Source organism: Microcebus murinus, chromosome 12 (assembly GCF_040939455.1).
Source record: "Microcebus murinus isolate Inina chromosome 12, M.murinus_Inina_mat1.0, whole genome shotgun sequence".
NCBI classification, from domain to species: domain Eukaryota; kingdom Metazoa; phylum Chordata; class Mammalia; order Primates; family Cheirogaleidae; genus Microcebus; species Microcebus murinus.
In genome coordinates this window covers 89,745,321-89,768,182 of record NC_134115.1, presented here as the reverse complement: position 1 = coordinate 89,768,182, position 22,862 = coordinate 89,745,321, and the positions used below count along the sequence as shown (strand labels likewise).

At 53.1% G+C, this 22,862-nt stretch overlaps 1 protein-coding gene and 1 pseudogene across 1 annotated transcript; one reads left to right on the top strand and one right to left on the bottom strand.

Moving 5' to 3' along the window:
• Positions 1–4,664: 4,664 nt before the first annotated feature.
• On the top strand, positions 4,665–10,296 carry LOC105859883 (NADH dehydrogenase [ubiquinone] iron-sulfur protein 8, mitochondrial-like). Its single transcript, XM_076009210.1, has 4 exons — positions 4,665–4,760; positions 6,327–6,381; positions 6,931–7,067; positions 9,588–10,296. The coding sequence occupies exons 1-4, from the start codon at positions 4,665–4,667 to the stop codon at positions 10,239–10,241; spliced, it is 942 nt and encodes a 313-aa protein (XP_075865325.1). The 3' UTR covers positions 10,242–10,296.
• Positions 10,297–18,071: 7,775 nt separating this feature from the next.
• LOC105859858 (mitochondrial transcription rescue factor 1 pseudogene) lies at positions 18,072–18,806 on the bottom strand (annotated as a pseudogene).
• Positions 18,807–22,862: the final 4,056 nt, after the last annotated feature.

Sequence of the window (22,862 nt, the reverse complement as noted above, 5' to 3'; positions counted from 1 at the left end):
CTCCCGAGTAGCTGGGACTACAGGCATGCACCACTACCACACCCAGCTAATTTTTCTATTTTCAGTAGAGGTGAGGGCTTGCTCTTGCTCAGGCTGAGGCTGGTCTCAAACTCCTGGCCTCAAGCAATCCTCCCGCCTCAGCCACCTCATCCCAGAGCGCTGGGATTACAGGCCACCACGCCCAGCCTAATTCTTATTCTCTAAAGCAGTGCACAGCCCAAAGCCTGCGTGCAGGCTGAGCACGGGCCGGGAGCCTCAGTGCGCAGCCTCTCTCTTCCCTGACGGGGAAACCGAGGCCAGGAGAGGTTTGGTGGTGTCTGTGGTCAGCTGCCCAGCTCTGTGGCCTTTAGGCAGTGGGTGCTCTTTATGGTTGGTGTCTGGGACGTGTAATGAGAATACCCACCAGGTGCTGGTCCTCGCAACACGCCGGGTCTGTGCTGGTCCCCCGCGTGTTCTGTCTCGCAGACCTGCAGAGAACGCTGGGGCGGGTGCCGCGCTTCTCTTTTGTGTCGGTGATGAGATGGAGGCTCAGAGAGTGAAGCAGCTCCCCCCGGGGTCGCGCATCTGCAAAAGCGGCGGAGCTGGGGGGGGGGTGGCGCATGCGCAGGCGGGGGTCCCACACTGGCGTCCCGTGGTGTCCCTCCTCACTGCAAAATGGCAGTGCAGCGGGGAACAAACACAAAGTGGGATCACCGTGTTGGTTTCCTATCCCTGCTCCAACAGATTACCAGGAACCTGGTGGCTTAAGGCAACACAATTTATTGCAGTTCTGGGGTCAAAGGTCCCAAAGTCAAGGTGTCAGCAGGGCTGCCTTCGTCCTGGCAGCTCCAGGGGAGAACTCACTCCTCCCCTTTCCCAGCAACTTGAGGCCGCCTGCGTCCCTTGGCGCTTGGCCCCTTCCTCCCCTTCAAAGCCAGCAGAGTGGCGGCTCCCCATTCCTCTCTCTGATGTCGCCTCTCCTTCCCTGACGGACCCTCCCCCTCATGAGGACCTTTGTGATGTCGTCAGGGTCACCCGGCTAATCCTGGGTGACCCCGCATCTCAGGTCCTGCTAATCCTGGGTGACCCCGCATCCCAGGCCCTTAATTCGATCCCATCTGCAAGGTCATGGTGCCACGTCGGGTGACACACTCCCAGGACCTGGTATCACGACATGGACATCATGGGTGGGGAGCATCATTCTGTCTCCCACAACTGCCTGCCCCGCAGAGATTGTGCTCGTCCCCCCTGAGTGGAGGGGCGTGGGAAGGAAATCAACAGAGAAGTTTCCAGAACAAAGCTCAGACTCCGCTGGGGGCTGTGAGCAGCCCGTGCAGCAAGCAGACGCCCCAGGAGCAGCCCCAGAGAAGCTGGGGCAGAGGTGCTGGCCCCGCCACACTGACCCCAGGCCGACGTCAGGAGGAGACGTTTTATCAACTCTGATCCGTCACCAGCCCTTCTGGGGTCACTTCCTGGGGCGGGGATGCCAGGATCTAGAACCCGGCATTCCCCGTTCCAACTGGGACAGGGCTGTCCAACACGCCTCTTCCAAGTCTGGCCTCATGATCCTGGGGGGCTCCGAGGGCACCCGGCTGCCCCTCAAGCTGACGGGCGCTGCCTCGTCTCATCCCTTCCCTCCTTCGTTCACCACGCACGGTCCAGCACCTGCTCTGGGCCAGGCCCTCTGCCAGGCGCTCGGGCGCAGCTGGAGGAGAGGCAGGTGGGCCCCTGTTCCACCCCTGTGGAGCTGTCGACTTGCCAAAGAGAGAGGCGTTGAGCACACAGTCATTTAATTGCAGGTAGCAAAAGTGCTTCAGGGACATGGCATCTTCCAGAAAAGAGACGCCTCATCTGGTGCATTTCCTAGGAAACTGAAGGTACTTTCTTGAAGAATAAGATGTGAAGAAGAGGAAGAGGAGGAGGAGAAGCCAAAACTCTCCAAAATGTACCACTTGCTTCCCTGCCCCAGTACAGTTGTCAGTTTCATGGTCCAGCCCCAGAGGTCAGATTCATTCTGTTCTGGGCTATGAAGTCCTGACTCCCTTCTCTTGTTCTGGGCTGTCTCCATTTTTTGGTGTTACATCTCTTTCCTCACTGTCTGACCTTTGGTAACACTTCTCCCAGGGAAAAGGGCTTGGCACTTGGAGTGTCACCTCCACTGTTCTGCTGCTGCACCTCCTGTGACCCGTGCACATACCCCTCTCCGCTGGGGTGGACGGGCCCAGACTTCACCAGGAGCCCAGGCCTGGAGTGCCCTGGGAGCTGTCCAGGCCACACCTGTGGCCTGAGGCCCATGTCCCAAGCCTGCCTGGTTGAGGCTGGTGGCCCTGGGCAAGTCCTGCCCACCTCCGAGCCCCAGGCTCCCCATACGAAACATGGGCGGATGGATCAGGTGGTCTGCAAGGCCCCTGGCTCTTTCCCGGCCTGGACTGCAGGCACTTTAAGGACAGGGGTCAGCTCCAAGTGCAGATCTGGGCACAAAGTGGACGCCCCACAAGAACATTGGCGCGAACAGCCTGCGAGCTGCCGCAGGGAGCACAGGCCTCGCTGACATTCTCAAATGATGCCCGCGGTGGGGCTGGCACAGACCCAGTGGCTGCGGCCCAAGGCTGCAGGCTCCCCACGGGGATGTGCCATCCTGCCACTCCGTGGGGAAGTGCGGGCGCTCTGTCCTTGGGCAGGGAGGGAGCTGGGCGGGCCCGGGACTCCCAGGGATGGCACCTTCGCTGAATTCCTCTAGGGCTGCCAACCTGGCTGTGAGTCCCCATCCCTCAGGAGAGAGGGCTGGGTGGGGCAGCCTTCAAGACATGCACTTGGGAATCTAACATCCCTACATTCAAGTCCCGCTCTCTCTGGCTAGCCAGTGGCTCTGGGCAAGCGGCAGAATCTCCAGCAGCCTCCGCTTTCTCGTCTGCACAAAGGGGGCACCCACTCCACGGGGTCTGTGGGGCTAAGCGAGACACTAAGATGTGGCCGAGGGCTCCCCGTGCTGTGAGTGCTCAGTAAGCGAGTGGTGGCTGTCAGGGTTATCACACTGGTGAGTTAGTCTACTGGCTTCAAGGCTGGGCTGCTACTGCCTCTCCGTCCCTCCCCCTGAGAAGTGGGGGAGGAGTGGTCATCCCAGTGGTCTCCCAGGTCCTTTCCAAGCTTACATTCTGTGACCTACGTGAGCTGTTACTCTCCTGTCACTACTTCCAGCACTAGATTGTGGACTTCTGGGGACACTCTGCCCCTGGATGCCCAGCGAACAGGAAGTCATCTGCCAGGGCTGAGCAGCAGAGTGGGCAGAGCTCCTTACCTGGGCAGGGCTGTGTGGGGGCAGGTGCGCAGTGTGGGGCCAGGTGGTGGCAGGGGCAGCCAATGCCACCCACACGGAGGGAGGAGGCAGCAGGGAGGTACCCAGAGCCCCAAAAGAAAGGCCATCCTTTCCCCCCAGGTCAGAGGTTGTCCCGCCCTCAAGGTCAGGGATGGGGCCCGATTTTCAGATGAGCCAGGAAAGCTCCCTGGATTTAAGAGCTTATGGAGAGTTTAATTAAAGAACCTCGTTGTTACTTTTGAAAAAATCCCTCTCCCTGCATTGATCCTCCTTTGAAAGGCGTTTGCTCCAGCAGAGCAGCAGAGGAAGGATGTGGGGGGACGGGAGGGAGAAGGAGGGACTCATAAACGGGCTGGACGTGAGGCGCATGGACGAGAGGCCTGGCTCCCCAGGTCTGCGGGGCCGGGGACCCCGCCCTGCCACTCTGCCTCCTGAAAGGTGGCTGCGTTCAAACAGAGCAGAGACCCCCGGCCCACCCTGGGGCCTGGCTGGCCAGCCTGCCTTCTCCTGGCTGCCACTGTGTCTGTCCTATCTCCCCAGAAGCCAGGGGTGGCTGCAGTGACACAGCAAACAGTCTGGGCCCCAGGCGAGGAGCTTGGGGGCAGCCAGCTCTCTGCAGCTGGGAGTCTCCCGAGACTTCACAAACGGCCCCAGCTTGCCTCGGGCCGGCCAGAGTGCTGGCTCAGCAGGGCTGGGCTCTGGGCAGGGCTCCTGCTCCCTGAGTTATTGCACAGGGCACAGCCGCCAGCTCCCGGCCTCGGCCCAACTCTTCCCTCGGTGCCCCTCCCACCACGGCCACCCCAGCTGCCCTGGGCCCCTGAATCAGGTACAGGGGGCCATCCCTCCTCCCTGCATCTCAGGGGATAGAGCGTCTGTAACACGGGGGCCCAAGAAGCTGCAGGCAAGGTGGGAGCACCGGGTACCAGGGAGGAGGCTGTGCAGGTAGAGTGGGAACCCTGGGGTGGGGGGATATGGTAAGTTACCAGGGTGTCCCCTGAAACCCAGGAGCAGGAGGCAGCCAGGCCTCTGGATAGAACAGAATCTGAGGCCCGGACACCCAGCCCCAGGCTCCTGGCTCCTCTTTCCCTGAGCTTCCTTGGGGGTGGGGGGCTGCCCCACTCCCCTCCGTATTCTTCAAACCACAGGGAGAAAAGTGGCCCCTCACCAGCCCCCTTCTTGGTCCTACCTCCAAGTGCCTGGGAGAGTGAACCGGATTGGTCCTTCTTGGCCCTGTGCCCACCTCGTCCAGTTGGCGGTGGACACGACCTGAACCAGTCTGAGAACCCACTGTGGGAGCGAGGGGAGGGGGCTTGCAGTCGCCCTTCATCCTCGAGCAGGAGCTCACCCCCCGCCCCCAGGCATCCCCGACATGCGGCCTGGGTCTGGGTTCAGAGGAGCCGTGTGGGGCGGGGAGGGCGGGCTGGCCCGGTTCAGCACCTTGGACAGCCCCCACAGTTTCTGCCGGGTCAGAAGGGAGCGACAGCCCCTGCCCTGCTGCCAGCTCCACATGGGGAGGCCAAGTGCGCACAGAACAGCCAGATGTGGCACTCACGTCCTCGGACACCCTGCCTCTGTCCAGGGCTCACCCCACTGCACAAACCCCCCAGGGGCAGGCCCTTCTCCCAGGCTGGCTTGCTGTCTGGCCAAGGCAGGGACTGGTGCAGGTATTCATATAAGAAGGTGTTTAAAAAGGTAGGTTTTATTATTATGCAGGTATGGTGAGGCCGACAGACCAGGAGGTGACTCTCATTGAAAAGACAGTTTGTTACGCCCACAGATCCCTTGGGGAGGGCTCACCACACCACGCAGGGCCACACAGGGCCAGGGGCAGAGGGAGTGCAGGGAAGACATGGGCAGACAAGAGCCTTTATTGTGGTTCTCAGGGGAAGGAGCAGGTGAGGCATGTAAACAGGCTAGGGATTGGCTCGTTTGAATAATTTCAGTGTACTCTGGGCACAAGGGCTGTCCACAGTTGTCTGGTACCTGGCCCTGAGGTGGTTAGGGCAGGTGGATAGTGGCCCAGAGTGTAAGAACCCAAAAGAGTGGCACTGTGGGCTCTGGGTTGGTGGCTTGCATGTGAAAGGCATGCTCTTACTGTCCCTAGGAACTGGCTAGCACTGGGAGGGACAGTCCCTCCAGGTTCAGCCAGGCCCCAAAATGTCAAAGCACCAAAAACATAGAACATAGGCCAGGTGCAGTGGCTCACACCTGTAATCCCAGCACTTTGGGAGGCCAAGGTTGGAGGATCACTTGAACCCAGTAGTTTGAGACTAGCCTAGGCAATATTGAGATCTCATCTCTACAAAAAAAAAAAAAAAATTAGGTGTGTATGGTGGCACGTGTAGTCCCAGCTACTCTGGAGGCTGAGGCAGGAGGATTGCTTGAGCACAGGAGATGGAGACTGCAGTGAGCTATGATGATGTCAGCCCAAGCAACAGAGCGAGACCCTATCTCCTAAAAAGAAAGAAAGAAAGAAAAACACCCATAAAAAGGCAGGATTAATACAGAGGGCAGATGTCTGGGCAGAGGAGCCACAGGGTCCCCACTCAGAGGGTCCCATTCACCCAGCCCAGGAATGATAGTCCCCTGAGGTAGGGCACTGTGCCGTCCTCCAACTCTCCCCACCCGGACAGCCTCCGGCCTTGGCCTCTGTCTTCCTCACCAGAGCTACCTGCTCTGGCCAGTGCTGGCTGGAGACACATGGAACATTCTGGCTCTGAGCCCAGCCCACATGGTGGGGGCAGCTCTCTGACATGGCTCCATGTAGCTGGCAGGGGCAGGATGAGCTCAGGAGGTGGACTTGCGTTTGAGACGAGGCCCCTACTTCCTACTGGGGGCCCACGGTGAGTCACCTAATCTCTGCAGGCCTCAGAAAAAGCTCTTTATTCAAGCTCTTTATTCGATCTCCGCATTTCTTCTCTTTGAAAGCCCAGAGAGGTCGAGCCGTGCCCAGGGCTGCAGAGCTGATTCACGCCCAGCCCCAGCGTACCAGAACCGGCCCCTGCCCCGGGCTCTGTGTTGGCTCCACCAGCCTGACAGTTTGTCCGCCGCCGACTTACAACCCTGCGTGGCCCCGGGCCCTGGCGGTGGGGCAGGGGCGAGCAGGGCCTTCCACAGCCCCTCGCCCTGGCCTCCCAGCCGCCGCTGGCTTCTGGCGCCAGTTTTTGTGACTTTGGAATATTGATCATATTCCCTGCTGGCATGCCTATTTGTTGGTCAGGCTTTTGTTTGGAAGAGTCCTTCTGGAGGCTGCCTAGGGTCACCTTCCCATCCCGTCGGCCCTGCCGGAGGGTCTCCCAGCCACAGAGAAAGGCAGAGAAGAAAGGCAGGGCCCAGGGGAGACCCCAATCGATGGGACAATTCTTCCCGCGCAGCAGCGGCCCCCGCTCCCAGGCACAGGCGGGAGGGGGCCGGGCGCCCGTGTGCAGCCGTGCTTCTGCGAGCGGAAAAGAAGCACCGGACCCCGCGGGGGACAGAAGCCATTGCACAACTGAGCAGCAACGTGGGGCAGAGCTTACAAATGTCAGGAAAGCTTCAGCAGAAGCCAAGCTGGAGCAGCGGGACAGGTGCGGGCCGGGTCTGCAGGCGGGGCGTGCCGGCCTCATGGTGGTGCACCCTCCACCCCGTGCCCTCAGGGCAGAGCCAGGCCCTGCTGCCGCAGGCTGCTTGCAGCACCAATGGAGGCTGTGAGCTCTGGAGTCAGGGAGACCTGGGTCAAATCCCTGGCCAGCTACTGCACCGCACGGCCCATGACTGCATCTGTACAATGGGGGTAATGACCGTGCTTCCTGACAGGCTGCAGGGGGAAGGAGTGAGGTGATGCGTGTAATGGCCACTGATCAGCCAGTACTATCACAACAACACCTCCAGCCTTGCTTCCTCCTGCCCTCCTGCTTGCACCCTCCGGCCCAGCCACGCCCCATTCCACCGTGCGCCCTTCCACGCCCTCGCTCCTCCTGCCTCGTGTGCGAGCAATTCTCACTCTGCTCCTCTTTTTGTTTATTTATTTATTTTGCTGTTGTTTTTTCTCTGTGTGTTTTGTTGCTGTTGTTGTTCCTTGCTCCTCTTTACCCGGCTACGTCTTACCCGGCTTCTAGGTCTCAATCTCAATGTCACCTCCTCCAGGAAGCTCCCCTGGGCTAGGTGCTCTTGCTGTGCGCCCTGCGGCACCTGTGCTGTCCGCATCCCAGCGCTCCTATGGCGGACTCTCCGTTGAATCGCCTGTCTCTTCTGGGATGTGGGCTGCCTGGGCGTGGGGCCCGCGTCTGTCTGTGCACCCCTGTATCTCTGCCCCCCAGCGCCTGAATGAAGCTGCACGTCACAAATGACTAAGCGTGGCGAGCTGGGGCGCTCCATCCAGGGAGTTGGGGTTATCATTACCAAGGAGGGGCTGACAGGTGAGGAAATGAGCCTAACGTGCCCAAGGGGGCGGGCGATGACAACGGACTTGCTTGTAATTTTCGGGGAGCTGAGGCAGTCCCTGGGAAATAGGGTCTTTTCCCCACGAGGCTCAAGAGGTTGTAGCCCGTGCCTGGAAAACCAGGTTCAAATTCTGACTCTCTCGCTTCCTCCTCCAAGCCTGATGGGCTCCCCTTTGATAAAAAGTACGCATGGAAGACGGCTTTTCAGAGAATCAGACGTCACCCCCGAGCACCTAGCACAGGGCCTGGCACGGAGCAGGTGATCCATTTTTTAAAAGCAACAGATGTTAATTTTTTAAAAGACACTACAAATCAAAAACATGTTTTACATCCTGTCCCTTTTTCTAACCAATCCCCCACTCGCAGTTCATAATTCCTTCCCCATGACATTATCCTCAAAATAATGTTTTCAATTTATAATTTATTGGATTTTTTTCCTCCTGAGACAGACATCTTCGAGTCTTGATCTAAAGAATACAATCAACAAAATTAATAATTGAATCTAGGAAAATCTAAATTTGGTGACTGATCTCAGGGATATGAGTTAATCGAAGATTTTTAGGCCTTCCAGGCTCTGCATGGGGCATTGCATTTTGTATGTTCTCCTGGGCTAAGCAGGGCAAGAAAACTGCCTCATTGCTCCCCTAACCCTGCAGCCAGAGCGCTCAACCAGGAAAGGGCGCTGTTGGGAAGCGCACTGGGCGGGGACCGTGCTGACAAATGGGGGGGGGGGCTGTGGTCCCCCTGCTGAGGGCTATCCTCACGGAGGGTCACAGCCTCCTTCCTGCCCCCCCCACCATAGGCTCCTTCCCCCACCTCCCCACCCCAGCCCTGAGGGCAGCCAGTCTCCATCCACCTCCCACACCAGCTAGGCAGGAGCACACACAGTCCGGGAGTCTGGCCCTTTCCTTCCCTGCTCAGAGGGTGCCTGGCCCCGGGGGAGGCGCTCAGTAAATATTTGTTGAGTAAATGACCGAATCAGAGCTGGAACGCAAGAGGAAGCCTTTTGCCACGCCTGCCGCAAATTATGGTGAACTTTGCTCTAAAGTCATCGTCATCTCTAATAAATACTATAGTTCTTCTCTTTGGGTTTTCCTACCTGTGCTACCTTTAACTGTATTTATGAAAATGGGGCTTCAGAAAAATTCTTACTCTTCGAGACAAAATGGGAGCAACAGTGAGAACTCCAACAGTATTTGTGGTATCCAAACAAATTACCTAATTCCCCTGGCAGTTTGGGAGCCACCACCACCACCACCCCCACCCCCACCCAGGATGGCCTCAGTCCGCCTCCTCTTCCTTATAAAGTGCTTCTCATCATCCGAAGTATGAAACAATGTGACCGGAACAGAAATCTCCCACGTTCTAGTTCCAGTTCTGACCTCCCGGTAGGCCCAGATCCTCTGTCCATGTGGCATCTCTGGGTCACCTTTGTTTCCTGGGCACCCAGTGGCCATCGCTCCCGCTGTCCCCTCTCAGGGGAGCTTTGCCTCTTCCCCACCGGAGGTGCCTGGGCCTCCTGCCCCCCCTCCCCCACGCTGCCCCCCTCCCCTCCCCCAGCACTTCAGAGCACACGTCATTGCCCAAAGGGTGGTATGTTTGTTGATTTGCTCCTCTGACAGCGCTATGGAGGGGTAATTGACATGCACAGATTCAAAGTGCACTGTTACGTACTATGGGACATGCGATGACACCCGTGTACCCGTCCCCTCTGTCACGGTGGCGAATACACCTGCTAGGGGCTCAGTTGCATCCTTCTGAAAATGTGCTTGCTGACGCCCTAGCTCCCCGCACCTCAGAACGTGACTGTATATGGAGACAGGTCTTTATAGGAGTAATTAAGTTAAAATAAGGCCGTTAGGCTCAGCCAGGGAAGAAGCAGCGCGCTCAAGAGGCGCTGCCTGACCACACCCATGCTACTGCGGGCCCTGGCCCAAGCCGCAAATGCAGGACATCCCAGTGGCCGGAGCCTCCACAGCAGTGCAGTGGCAGCCACCTACAAGTCCGTGAACGTGCAGGAGTCTGAGATGGACATGAGGTCAGTGACCGACCGGGCAGCCCGGACCCTGCTGTGGACTGAGCTCTTCCGAGGCCTGGGCATGACCCTGAGCTACCTGTCCCGGGAGCCGGCCACCATCCACTACCCCTTTGAGAAGGGCCCGCTGAGCCCTCGCTTCCACGGGGAGCACGCGCTGCACCGTTACCCATCTGGAGAGGGGCGCTGCGTCACCTGCAAGCTCTGTGAGGTCATCTGCCCCACCCAGGCCATCACCATCGAGGCCGAGCCGAGGGCTGATGGCAGCCGCCGTACCACACGCTACGACATCGACATGACCAAGTGCATCTACTGTGGCTTCTGCCAGGAAGCCCGCCCTGTGGACGCCATCGTGGAGGGCCCCAACATTGAGTTCTCCACCGAGACGCATGAGGAGCTGCTGTACAACAAGGAGAAGCTGCTCAACAACGGGGACAAGTGGGAGGCCGAGATCGCCGCCAACACCCAGGCCGACTGCCTGTACCGGTGACGCCCCCGCCTGCCCGGCTCTGCCCGCAGCCCCTGCTGCCCAGCAAAACCGCTCCAACCCCCCCCCTAAAAAAAATAAGTTCCGTTAGGATGGGTCCTAGTCCGATGCGACTGGTGTCCCCATAAGAAGAGGAAATTTGGACACGGACGTGTGCAGAGGGAAGGCAGCGTGAAGCTCCCGGGAGAAACCGGCCACCTATAAGCCAAGGAGAGAGGCCTGGGACAGACCCTTCCTTCTTAGCCCTCGGAAGGGTGAACCCTGCTGACGGCCCAGACTTCCAGCCTCCGGAACCGTGAGGAAATGGATTTCTGTTGTCCAAGCCCTAGTCTGTGCACTCTGTTGTGGCCCCCGGAGCAGCTTAGCAGGTGTCCCCTGTCCCCCAAACCTTCACACGCCTCTGTGCGGCACCTCCTGCCCCCAGCGGCCCCGAGCAACCACTGGGCTGCTTTCTCACTGCACGTTAGCTCGCGTTTTCTAGAATCTTTCTGGAATTTTGTATAAGGAACTCCTCCGCTGTGTACTCTTGTTTGGTCGGCCTCGTTCACTCGGCGTCGTTACTGTGCGATTCCTCCGTGCCGCTGTGCGTGTCGGGAGTTCATTCTTTCCACCGCTAAGTGCCGTCCAGTGAACTGATAGACCGCGGCCTGTTGTTTAATTGGTGATAGCCAAAGGCTGGGGGCAAAACCCAAATGTCCATCAACAGATGAATGGATACTTCTTTGTCTTTAATACTTCTTTCTCTCCACCTGGAACGGGCCCCCACAAGAGCAGGGACGGTGCTCACAGCTGCAGCCACAGCATCCGGGGACCTGAGCCCGGCACACGGTAGGCACGCAGTCATGCCGAGCGAATTCATTGTCTTAAGGTCCCAGCTGTGGGGAGCACCTTCCTGAGTCCTGCAGCCAGGCCGGCCTCTTTCTCCCCGGCACGTGGCCTCTGCCGGCACCTGGCTGAGCCGCTGCTGCACCTGCTGCTCCCCTGCCCACCGTAGCCCCCCGCCCCGCTCCCATGGGGCCTGCTCCTGTGCCAGAGCAGGGAAGATTTAGTCCTCAGGGAAGATTTCCTGGCAATCCCTGCCCACATAGACTTTTCACTCAGCTCAAGCTCTGCCTTTGCAGTGCTGCTGCCCAGCCGGCCTCCTCAGCTAATGCTCTCATTTATTCCTCAAGCGTTCATTGGGCACCTGTTGTGGGCACCGCGCTGGATGCTGGGAAGACCGTGTCCCAGACAGACGCGGAAGTCACAACGCGGTCCCGGAGGCCAAAACTAAGGGAATCGTGTATGATTACCCACCTACACCTGCTACCCTGTGCCATGAAGGGCAAGGGTCCTGACAGAGGGGACTGGTCATGGGGAACCTGATCTCCTTTAGGGGCTCTCTCAGGGGGACCTCGGGGCAGAGACAGGGTTGCGGAGGAGCTGCAAGGCTCCGCGTGTGCAGGGCTGCAGCAGGGTTGTGCGGCCCGAGCGTGGTGAGCACAGGCGGGGTCCCCCTGGGGACATGGGGCCTCTAGTACAGCCTCGAAGACTGTGTTCCCAGCCCTCTCCTCCGTGTTCACGCGGCATCTCACAGCTGCGCCCAGAGCCGACGCCGCCCTTGCTCTCAAACCGCAATTAGTTTCTGTGCACCGCGGGCAGGAGTTGGGGGGTGATGCTTAGTTTTCTTGCCCCTAGTCCCGCCCCCTCCCCTGCGCTTAACAGTATGAGGCCCACGTTAGGCAGATAACGAACGTTCCTGGATTGATTGATTGATCGATTGCCTGATGCTGATTGATTATCTCATTCTTATGCAGAGGACGGGGACTTCGTCCTGAAGGGCACCGAGTCCTCGCTCTGCAAGCTGTGGGTGTCGGCACAGGTGTTCTGGTGCGAGCGTTAGCGTCTGTCTCCTCCAGAGCTGGGCTGCAGACGACGCTGGAAGGTAGTTTATTTGCAGGCAAAGTGGTGTTTCTTGCCTCACCACTTCATTCCCCAGCAGAATCGGGGCTATTACAGATGCTTTCCGATGTGCTGGTGTCAAAACCCACCCTCTTTCCAATGCACCTTGAAAAGGGCTTAACATGTGGAATCTATCAAAACACAATGGATTTGTCTCTGCGTTCGAGAGAGAAAGGCTGGGAGTACCGACCAGAAGACGAAGATGGAAAAACGCACGTTAATGCGCGATGCTCTTTTTCCTTTTTGTCACGGGAACAGCTCTTTCCTCTCTCACTTATTAATCACAAATTTACTTCTCCCGGGCCCCAGTGACCCATTCCTGGAAAGCCACATGGTCTCCTAGTTGCCGTTTTCTTTGAGATGTACCACAGATCTGGTCTAGGGAAGGACCAGACAGATAATGTTGAAAGATGGTTGTGCAGAAACCCCGGGGGGACAGTTAGACGCTGATCCAGGGTGAGAACACAGAGAGGGAATGCAACCGAAGCCGGTGAGGTCATTAAAAACAACAAAACCAGAAACAGGGTATCAGCAAGAGGACAGAAAACCTGCGCCCGAGTGCCAGAGTGAATTAATTGCAGGTGGGGAGCACATGAAACTTGACAAAGATAATCTCAAGATAGAAGAAGAGGAGGAGGAGAGGAAGAAGTCTGCACTCAGTAGGGAAAAGGTAAATTGAACTTACCAGCTAAAAATATAAACAGGTTCAAGAAAGGCTTTCATAAAATATTTAGAACTAGGAGGGGCCTTAGGAATTATCTAGTCTGGTGGTTTTGAACATTGTTTTGGTTAATTTTAGCACCAGAACTTTTTTTCTTTGAAATAACATGGCAAAGCCTTGAAGAGCTGCTCTACCTAGCAGGAGTCGGAGGGACCCCTACTGCTCTTCTTACTCCCAAGACCCTGGGGACACTCCAGGGGGCCCTGATTGAAAAGCTCTGATCCTCTTCTACCCCCACACTACAGAGGAAGCGGCAGAGGTTGAGGGAGGTAACAGGAGGTGACAGGAGTCCCAAGGGAGCCATCCTGTGCTCACCAGTCCCGGGAGGTGACAGCCGCATGTGGGCACGATGACTCAGGCCTTACAGAGGACGACTCTGACCAGGCGCTCCGTGGCCAGACGGTGTGGGGAGCCCCAGGCCGGCTCCTGCAACTTGGGTGGATTAGCGTGCCCCTCTGAGCCTCAGTTTGCTCATCTGTCCAGTGGGCACAATCACCTGCCTCGGTGAGTTGTGGCCCGAAGGCAGGAGTGAAGGGCACCCAGAGCAAGGAGCAGGCCCCTGGGGACACGCTGGGGTGAGGATGGCACCGACGACACCAGTGCTTTTCTGCCCCACACTCCTGGGCCCTCCAGAGGGTGGTCGTGAGGATCAGAGGAGAGAAGACTTTGGAGGCACCAGCCAGATGTCCAGCACAGACTAAGCGCTCAGCAGACCACTGTCATTATCACAGCCATTGTCACCCCCAATACTATTACTAGTTCTGAGGCTCTCCATAGGCCCACAGAGTGCTGCAGTGTTATGATGACACTATTTTACAGGTGCAGAAACGGAGGCACAGAGTAGTTGAATGACTTTCCCGAAGTCCCAAAGCTCGTGGATGACAGAAGCCAAGCGGTCCCTGGATTCCCTCCCCAGGGCTCAGACCACCATACCAGGGCGTGAGCTGAGCAAAGACCCCCCCTCCCTCCCCCCCAGTCAGCAGCAGGGTCCAAGCTGCCCCCTCAGCTCCTCCCTCCCCCACCCCCGTGGCTCTGCCGGGCAGGCGGCACCAGGCGGGGCGGTCCTTCTGCGGGACTGTACCGCCCTCTGGTGGCTCCACCAGCAGACGCCGACCAGCAGCCGGGCTGTCCGGAGGGGCGTGAGAGAGTCCTCGCCCACCACCGTTGCACCCTGGCCCCTTGCACCCCTCACATGTGCACACCCCACGCTGTCCAGGGATGTCGGGGAAGGACTGTGCCATGACCCCCGCCCCACCCGGCACAGATGTCAGCCATGGCTGGAGTGGCCCGCGGGCCTCACCGGTCACCAGTCCAGGTGTAACCAGAAATGGGGACACCGCAGTGGCTGCGTCAGGGGCAGCATGGGATCTTTGTTTAGGAGCCTCGACTCGGGGCTGCAGGTGTGTGCGTGTGCACGTGTGTGTTTCTACGTGTCAGGACCACGTGGAGGCAGCATGAATAGGTGAGAAGGAAAACAGGGACGGAATCCTAGTGCATGCCCTGTATCTCGTCACCTACAAATCCAAAGCAGCAGTCAAACGGGGTTTAGGGAGAGAATGGAATGCTTTCCAGGTGTACATTTTGCAACTGCCTACATCATCATTGCATATTTTATTTTATTTTATTTTATTTATTTATTTTTTTGAGACAGAGTCTCACTTTGTTGCCCAGGCTAGAGTGAGTGCCGTGGCGTCAGCCTAGCTCACAGCAACCTCCAACTCCTGGGCTCAAGCAATCCTCCTGCCTCAGCCTCCCGAGTAGCTGGGACTACAGGCATGCGCCACCATGCCTGGCTAATTTTTTCTATATGTATTAGTTGGCCAATTAATTTCTTTCTATTTATAGCAGAGACAGGGTCTCACTCTTGCTCAGGCTGGTTTCAAACTCCTGACCTCGAGCAATCTACCCGCCTCGGCCTCCCAGAGTGTTAGGATTACAGGCGTGAGCCACTGCACCCAGGCATCATTGCACATTTTAAAAGCCAAGAGACAGGAGTGTAAACTGATAAAATTACTCTGAAACAAATGTTTGGCAGTAACTGCTAAAACTAAATGCACGTATATCCTAAGGCCCAGCAACTCCATTCCCGGGTATGTGTGAGGAAATCTGGAAACACACAGACACATGCTCTCACAAAAGATGGGCGCGAGAATGTTCCTGACTGCATCATTAGTAATGACCCAAACCTGGAAACAACTCAAATGTCCGTCAAGAGTAGAATGGATGAACAAATTGTGGCAGTGGTACACATTTTATATGATATTCTAGAATATTACTCAGCAGTGAAAAAGAACTACGTGCAACAGCATAAGCAAGTCTCATAGACCTCATGCTAAGCAAAAGATGTCAGCCCCAAACCTTCCATTTACACGAAGTTTAAAACCAAGTTAAATCTATGGCGAGAGATCAGAATAGTGGCTACCTCCAGTGGGGTGGGGGTTCTGACTTGGCAGGGCAGAAAGGAACCTTGGTGATGGGTGGGGGTGCTGGGAATGTTCTAGATTTTGTTATGGATGGTAGCTATATTGGGGTAAAATCTCATCAAACTGTACATTTAAGATTATCCTGCTTTCTTGCGTGTTGGCTAAACTTTAAAAACAATCTAGAAGGAAAACGAAAGCCAGCGGACCGTGAGGGAAGGGGGGTGAGCTTATTGCTCACTTGAGCAGCAGTACTGGGCAGTGGTGACTTGGGACACTGAACAGGTGAGCTTGGGCTTGCTGTCCGGCCTCGCTGAGGTAACGCGGCTGAATCTCGGGCATTGAGGAGGTCCCAGGCACGCAGCACTCAGACATGGCTTTCAGAACCCCAGAGGGTCCTGCTTCATATTGTCCTTTTATGAAATGTACTTGGTTAATTTCCTTGTTCAAAGCTGCAGAGTAGGATTGTGTCTTGCCCCTCCTTCTTTCTTTTTGCTTATTTGTATTTTTACATTTTTCTACAATAAATGTGTTACAGCTTTTGTGATATGAAAAAAAGCAATAAAAGCTATTTTAATTAAAGGGAAAAAAAAGCTGTGAGTGCAGATTCTAGTTTGCGGATTTTGCAGAAAGGCAAACTCTAAAAGCATTAAGGTGATTTGAGTTGGGGAAAGGGTGGGGGGTTTTGAGCTTTTTGGCCCAAAACTGCCTCTGCCGCTTTCTCCCATCTAAGAGGTAGCTGCCTTTTTATTGATACAAATGCAAAAACATCGCATGCCTGCATGAGCCGTCAGGCTGTGCCCCCCTTAATGGGTTACTCAACTAAGTGCTTTGCGGACGTTAGCTCCCATAGCTTTCTAACCAGCTAGAAGGCTGGTATTGTCATCAATTTCATTTAGAACGGAAGGCCCACATGGCACACACCACATGGCTGGTAGGTGCCTGGCTTAGAGTGGCTTTGGTGACAGTGGCTTAGATGGCCACGGTGGAGGGGTTGGGAGGAGTCAGGAGCTCCACCTTCCACTTCTGGCCCTTCTCTTGACAGGTGACATTCTTCAAACCCCACCCCCACCTGGACCACCCCTCCTGGAAGGCACTGAGCATTTACTTCCCACCCGACAAGGTTGGTCGCTATTATTATCCCCATTTTACAATCAAAGGAACAGGTTTAAGGGTGTTGAAATAACTTACCCAAGACCACCTAACCCATAAATGACAGTGCAGAGAGTCACCCACAGCCAGAACTTCCTGGCCCAGAATAGAGTTCCCCACCAAGGAGCGCATGCCCCCTCTGGCAGTGTCTAAGTTCTTTTGTTCTACACTGGGTGTGTGAGGCTCTGAAAATCAACTCGTTACAGAGTTTACTTTTCAGAGCAGCAAAAGAGAGGATAGAAAGAATTTCAAGGTGGTTTCTTTTGGGGAAAGATTAAAGGAAATGTTATAGCAAAACTCGGAATGGTTGGTCTTTAAGTACTGTCTTTCCATTGTGGAAAAAAAGTCTATGTGATGAGTTGATGTATTTGCCTCATAGGAATTTGGTAACTAAGGAAGGCGTTCCTTGGTTTCTCATCCTGACTCCCCGGATTGTACATAATACTATAGAGATATTTACTCAGAATTTTTATTGGCAGTGCCCTTTCTTTAAAGCGTGGAGAGCAGTGGCTTGTTAGAATTGGAGAATAAATGTCTCAGGGAAAGTGTAAATTGATACAATCTTTTTAGAGGACAATATGGAAACATGCATCAACATTTCACACATGCATATCTCTCCACCCAGAAGTTTCACTTCTAGCAAAGAGACACGCAAGGATGCTCATAATAACACTGTTTGTAATGGTGAAAATTAGGAACCACCTAAACATCTAACAATATGGAATTGCTCCAGTAAAATACGGCGCGTCCACCCGGTGAAATACAGCACAGCTGTTAGAAACAAGGATGCAGAAACTGATAGCAGAGGGTGGTGCTCCCAGGGTGAGTGGGAAATGTGCTTTTCATCATCTAAATACTTTTGTAATTTTGTAAAAAAATGTTTTAAGGTAATTGTAGATTCACACGCAGTTGTAAGAAATAATACAAAGAGATCCCTGGTACCATTTACCCGATGGTAGCATCTTGCAAAACTAGGGGGAGCTAGCTCACCCAGGATGTTGACATTGATTCAGTCAAGACACAAACACCCTGTCACCACGACTACCCTTCCCCCTCCCTTTTATGGCCACACCCACTTCCCACCTACTCCTACCTCCTCTTTAACTGCTGACAACCACGCATCTGTTCTCCATTTCTACAACTTTGTCGCTCTAAGACTTTCATGTAAACGGAGTCACACAACATATAACCTTTAGGGGCTGACACTTTTCACTCGGCATAATTCTTCGGGGATTTATCCAGGTTGCTTCACGTGTCCAGAGTTGTTTCCTTGGCACTGCTGAGTAGCGCTGCATGGTGTTGGTGGCACGGTTTGTTTAACCATTCACCTATTGAAGGATATCTGGGGTGTTTGCAGGTTTCAGCTGTTATGAATAAAGTTGCTCCTAATATCAGTGTACAGATTTTTGTGAGAACACAAGTTTTCATTTCCCTGGGATGTATGCAGGAGAGGGCAATAGCTGGGTGATATTTTAGTTTTTTATTTATTTTTTTTTAATGGTAAGAGAACTTTATTTTAATAAAAATGTCCTCTTTTTAAGTTGCCCCCCCACCACCACCACCACTAGAAAGCAGCTTTATCACTAAAAAGCAATCCACTTATTTAGACACACTCTTCTTAGGCAACTTTGACTTCTTCCGCCGTTGTAACACCACTCCGTATTTTTCACTTCAAGTCTTCTCTTCAAACACTTTTTTTCAGGAGAGTCCGCATCACTGTCTCTGCTTCTGCTTCTTTATTGTCTCCAACGAGAAGATCCAATGTATCTCCCACTTTCCCCGTTCTGCTTTTCTTCCATAATTTTTCCCCATTCAGCCTGAGTTCACCTGTGCGGACCGCATCTTCCGCTTTGTTTCTCCCAGCGTCTAGGCCCGTCTTCAGGAGAACATCGGACCGAAAAGACGGCAACTACTTTTTCCAAGTCTGCATAGTCTTTGGCCACCCTAGGGTCATCCTCAAGCTCCTCTTCCCTCTCATTCATTTCGCTGTCATCCTCCTCTGCGCCAGAGTCCTCTTCATCTTCTACTTTTTGTGGAGACTTTTTAGTGGGATTTCTTTAGAGCTTATATTGCCTTTGAGTCCTATGGAAAATGGAAAAACATATTCTGGAGACATTAAAAGCCCTGGCAGTCTCAGTGAGAAAATGTTATGGGAAAATGTTTTATAATTTGATGCATTTAACTCAGCACTTGAAAAAGATGCAAGTATTGATTCCAGGAAGTACAGAGTTTATGGGAAGAAGGTGTTCCTCCGAGGAGCACACCCCAGAGTCCAGTCCAGGCATCTGGCTTTCTTGAAACACCGGCAAGCGATCTGACATCAGTCCTAGCCATGGCGCACGTAACGCGGAGCGCGCGCGGGGCGCGCCAGCAGGGGGCGCACTCACCTGGACCACAGCGCCGCTTGTCCCTCCCAGCTTCTGATTGTTTAGTTTTTTTAAAAAACTGCCGGAACTGTTTCCCGGAGGGCTGTTCCATTTTACATTCCCATCAGCAAAGTGTGAATGTTTCTCTGCACTGTCACCAACATTTGGGGTTCTCGCTATTTTTTAATTTTAGCCATTCTGATGGGTATACAGGGGAGTCTCATTGTTTTTAATTTGCGCTTCCCTAATGGCTAAGGATGTTGAATACTCTCTCTCTCTCTCTCTCTCTCTCTCTATATATATATATATATATATATATATAAAATTTGCTTTACAGGGAAATTTTCAGGCTTTACAAAAGAATATGTGATTGGTAGTAAGAGACACACGGAATGTTTATGAAGAAATTGCACTTTCCTTTTCCTTTACATTTGGACTTCTTTATAGTTAAAATATACATATATCTATGACTTCTAAAAATATATATATATATATATACAGTCCTGAGATGGCACATTCCTACAATTGAAGAAGGAGTCTTGGGATCCCCTAAACTTGCATACCCAGTTTTTTTTTGGTATTGTAATAAAAAAAAGTAATATGACAAGAAATACTCTTGTGGAACTGGAGAGGGAGCCCCTCCGCCTGCCCACGCCCCTGCCCCTGCCCCTGCCCCTGCCCCTGCCTTTTCGTGTGCTTCTTGGCTGTCTATATATCCTCTTGGGTGAAAGGTCTTTTCATGTCTTTTGACCATTTTCTAATTGGATTTTTTTTTCTGTTGAGTTTTAAGAGTTCTTTATATGTTCTAGATACCAGTCCTTTATCAGATATCTATGTGGTTTGCAAACATTTTCTTCCATATGTAGCTTGTCTTTTCATTATCTTCACAGAACCTTTAGATCCTAACGTTTTCACCTTTTTTTCTGCTCTAAAATTTTTATAATTTTACATTTTACACTTACGTCCATGATCCACTTTGAACTAACTTTTGCATAAGGTATAATATTTAAGATGATGTCTATATTTTTGCCTATGGATGACCGATTGTTCTAACACCATTTGTTGAAAGGCTTTCTTTCTTCCATCGATTTTTTTGCAACTTTGTTAAAAATCAGTTGGACATACTTGTGAGGATCTATATCTGGATTCTTTATTCATATGCATGTACTACCTATCAAAAATTAATTTTAAAACTATATTAATGATATAGAGCTATAATTATTAATGTGGAAAATGTCAACATAGAGAGGTAGAAAAAATCTTTCAAAGAGCAATTTGCTATATTCCAATTTTCATGAAACTGTTTTTAAGTGTAATTTTGTGCATATACATGGGGTCAACACACAGAAAGACCCTGAAATAGCATTTTCCAGACTGTGTCCTTGAGAGTCCCTTGAAGGGTTATGGGGTAGGAGAGACACTGATTTAGACAAAGCCGCACTCAGCGCCTGTGCCTTGCTGGTGACCTGTGATGTTTGCTGATGGAATGCGGCTCTTCCTAAGAACTCCCAACAGCGGGATCCTCCCCCCACCGTTTTTCCCCCTAAGGAGTGTTTCTCAAGGCCAGTGTTCAAGGGAACATATTTTAGGAAACTGGTCTGAAAGGCTGTCTGCCAAAATGTGAACAGCAGTTATCACAGTATTATGGGATTTGGAGTGGTTTTTACTTTTTCCTTTCTAACTTTTTCTGCTAGCTGAAAACAATTTCATAACAAATATTATTTATATGAAAAACTAAAAAGGCGGCTGGGCAAGGTGGCTCACACCTGTAATCTCAGCACCTTGGGAGGCCAAGGCAGGAGGATCGTGTGAGGCCAGGAGTTTGAGACCAGCCTGAACCACATAGTAGTGAGACCCTGTCTTTACACAAAATTTTAAAAATAGCCAGATGTGGTGCTGCACACCTGTGGTCCCAGCTACTTGGGAGGCTCAGACAGGAGGATCACTTGAGCCCAGGAGTTCAAGTCTAGCCTGGGCAACATAGCAAGACCCCGTGTCTAAAAAAGAAAAAGAGAAAACCTAAAAAGGTAATTCAAGTGTTCCCAGGGCAGGGGGGGGGGAGGGATAGCAGGGCACCCAAGGACGAGAGTGGGGATAAGAGAAGCAGAAAACACACACAACGCCTCCAGTTCACTGAGAGGAGGGAGAAAGAGGAGATGAGGAACAGAATCCACGCAGATCTCAACAGTACTGTGGTGATGGTGGGCGTTTTCACATGCAACACTCTCTGAGACCTCCCTGTGTGACTGGGAGGTGGCCTGGGCTCTGGGAAAAGCCGGTCCTAATGCCACCCACATGGGGAGTGTGTTAGTACAAAGGTGTGCCAAGTGGCTCGTACGGCTGCTGGCCGTTACATCCCTGAGACTTGGTGGAACAGGATTTTGATGAAACCAGGTCACAGAAGAGACTCCTGCTAATTACAGCCACGGCTACTCTTTTTTCAATCTTTCATGCGTTTATTTATACCCACCTTATGCTGGGGGGGGGAGCGGAAATTAAGAATAGCTTACAAGTGCTCATAAAATAAGACGAGACAGCATAAAATTAAATGCAGACGGGAGAAGAGAGGAAAGCAGGGAGGATGCCAAGTGGAGCCAGCAACCAGCTTACGCCCAGCCCGAGGCCCATCGCCCAGGCAAACACAGGCCCTGTCACTCTGCAGTCCCTCGTGGCAGAGGCCGGGGAGGAGCAACGCAAGAGCGGGGCCACCAGGTAGCACCATGGGCCAGGCCAGCTGTTGGTCATATTTGTGGAGTGGATAATACACATTTGACGCTGAGAAGTCAAAGCCGCTTCAGATTTCCATCGCTGACTGTCCGGTTGCGACGGAGTGGCCATTTCCCAGGATCGAGCTTTGTGTGGCTTGGGGGACCAGGGTTCTCTGGGGAGAAGACTTTGAAGAGGTAAACAGCCAATCCCGGACGCTGACTTTCCCTCACGCCATTTGCAATGGCTCTACTCAAAAAACAAAACAATACAAAGTGTTGCTGAGGACGTGGAGAAATTGGAACCCTCGTGCACTGTTGATGGGAAAGTGAAATGATGCGGCCACTGGCAAATAGGATGGTGGCTCCTCCAATAACTAAAACCAGAATTATCATGTGATCTACCAATTCCGCTTCTGGGTATATAGCCAGAAGAACTGAAAGCAAAGTCTTAAAGAGGTATTTGTGCACCCATGTTCATAGCAGCATTATTTGCGATAGCCAAAGGGTGGAAGCCACCTGAGCGTCCCTCAGTGGATGAATCGATCAACAAAATGTAGTCTCTGCACACAATGGAATATTTTTCAGTCTTTACAGAGGAATGAAATTCTGACACATGCTGCAACATGAATGAACCTTAAGGATGTTGTGTTAAGTGAAATAAGCCGGTCACAAAGAGCACGTGTATGATTGCACTTATTGAGGGACCTACAGCAGTAAAGTTCGTGGACACAGAACGTACAACGGAGGTTGCCATTGGGGAGTTAGTGTTTCATGGGTAGAGAGTGTCAGTTTGGGAAGATAAAACGTTCTGGGGACGGATGACGGTGATGGTTGCACAACAGTGTGCATGTACTTGATGCTTCTGAACCGTGCACTCAAAAATGGTTAAGGTAGTAAATTTTATGTTGCATGTATTTTCCCACAATTAAAATTCATTATATTAAAAAAGTAGTCTTCAAAAGCAGGTTGCATGCTGGCAACTGTGGGCCTACCAGCTGTCACAGGGGGTGTGTGTCCAATGGGGAGTGTGGGCTGCCAGGGAGGGCTAGGTGGTCACTAGACCCCTGAAACAAGGATGTCCAAAAAGACACCTTTGTGCTAGCAAGGCCCCTGCTCTCTCGGCCTGCTCTGGTCCAGGGCTCCTGCCCTAGAGAAACTAACACGCAACAAGTATGGATTCACTCAACCAGTATTCACTGAGCAGCTACTATGTGCCAGGCCCTGTGCATAGTGCAAATGTGCACGACAGGCACCGTCTCCCTGTGTATCTTCCACTCTGTTAGGGGGAGACACTCTAAAGCAAACAGGAAATTATA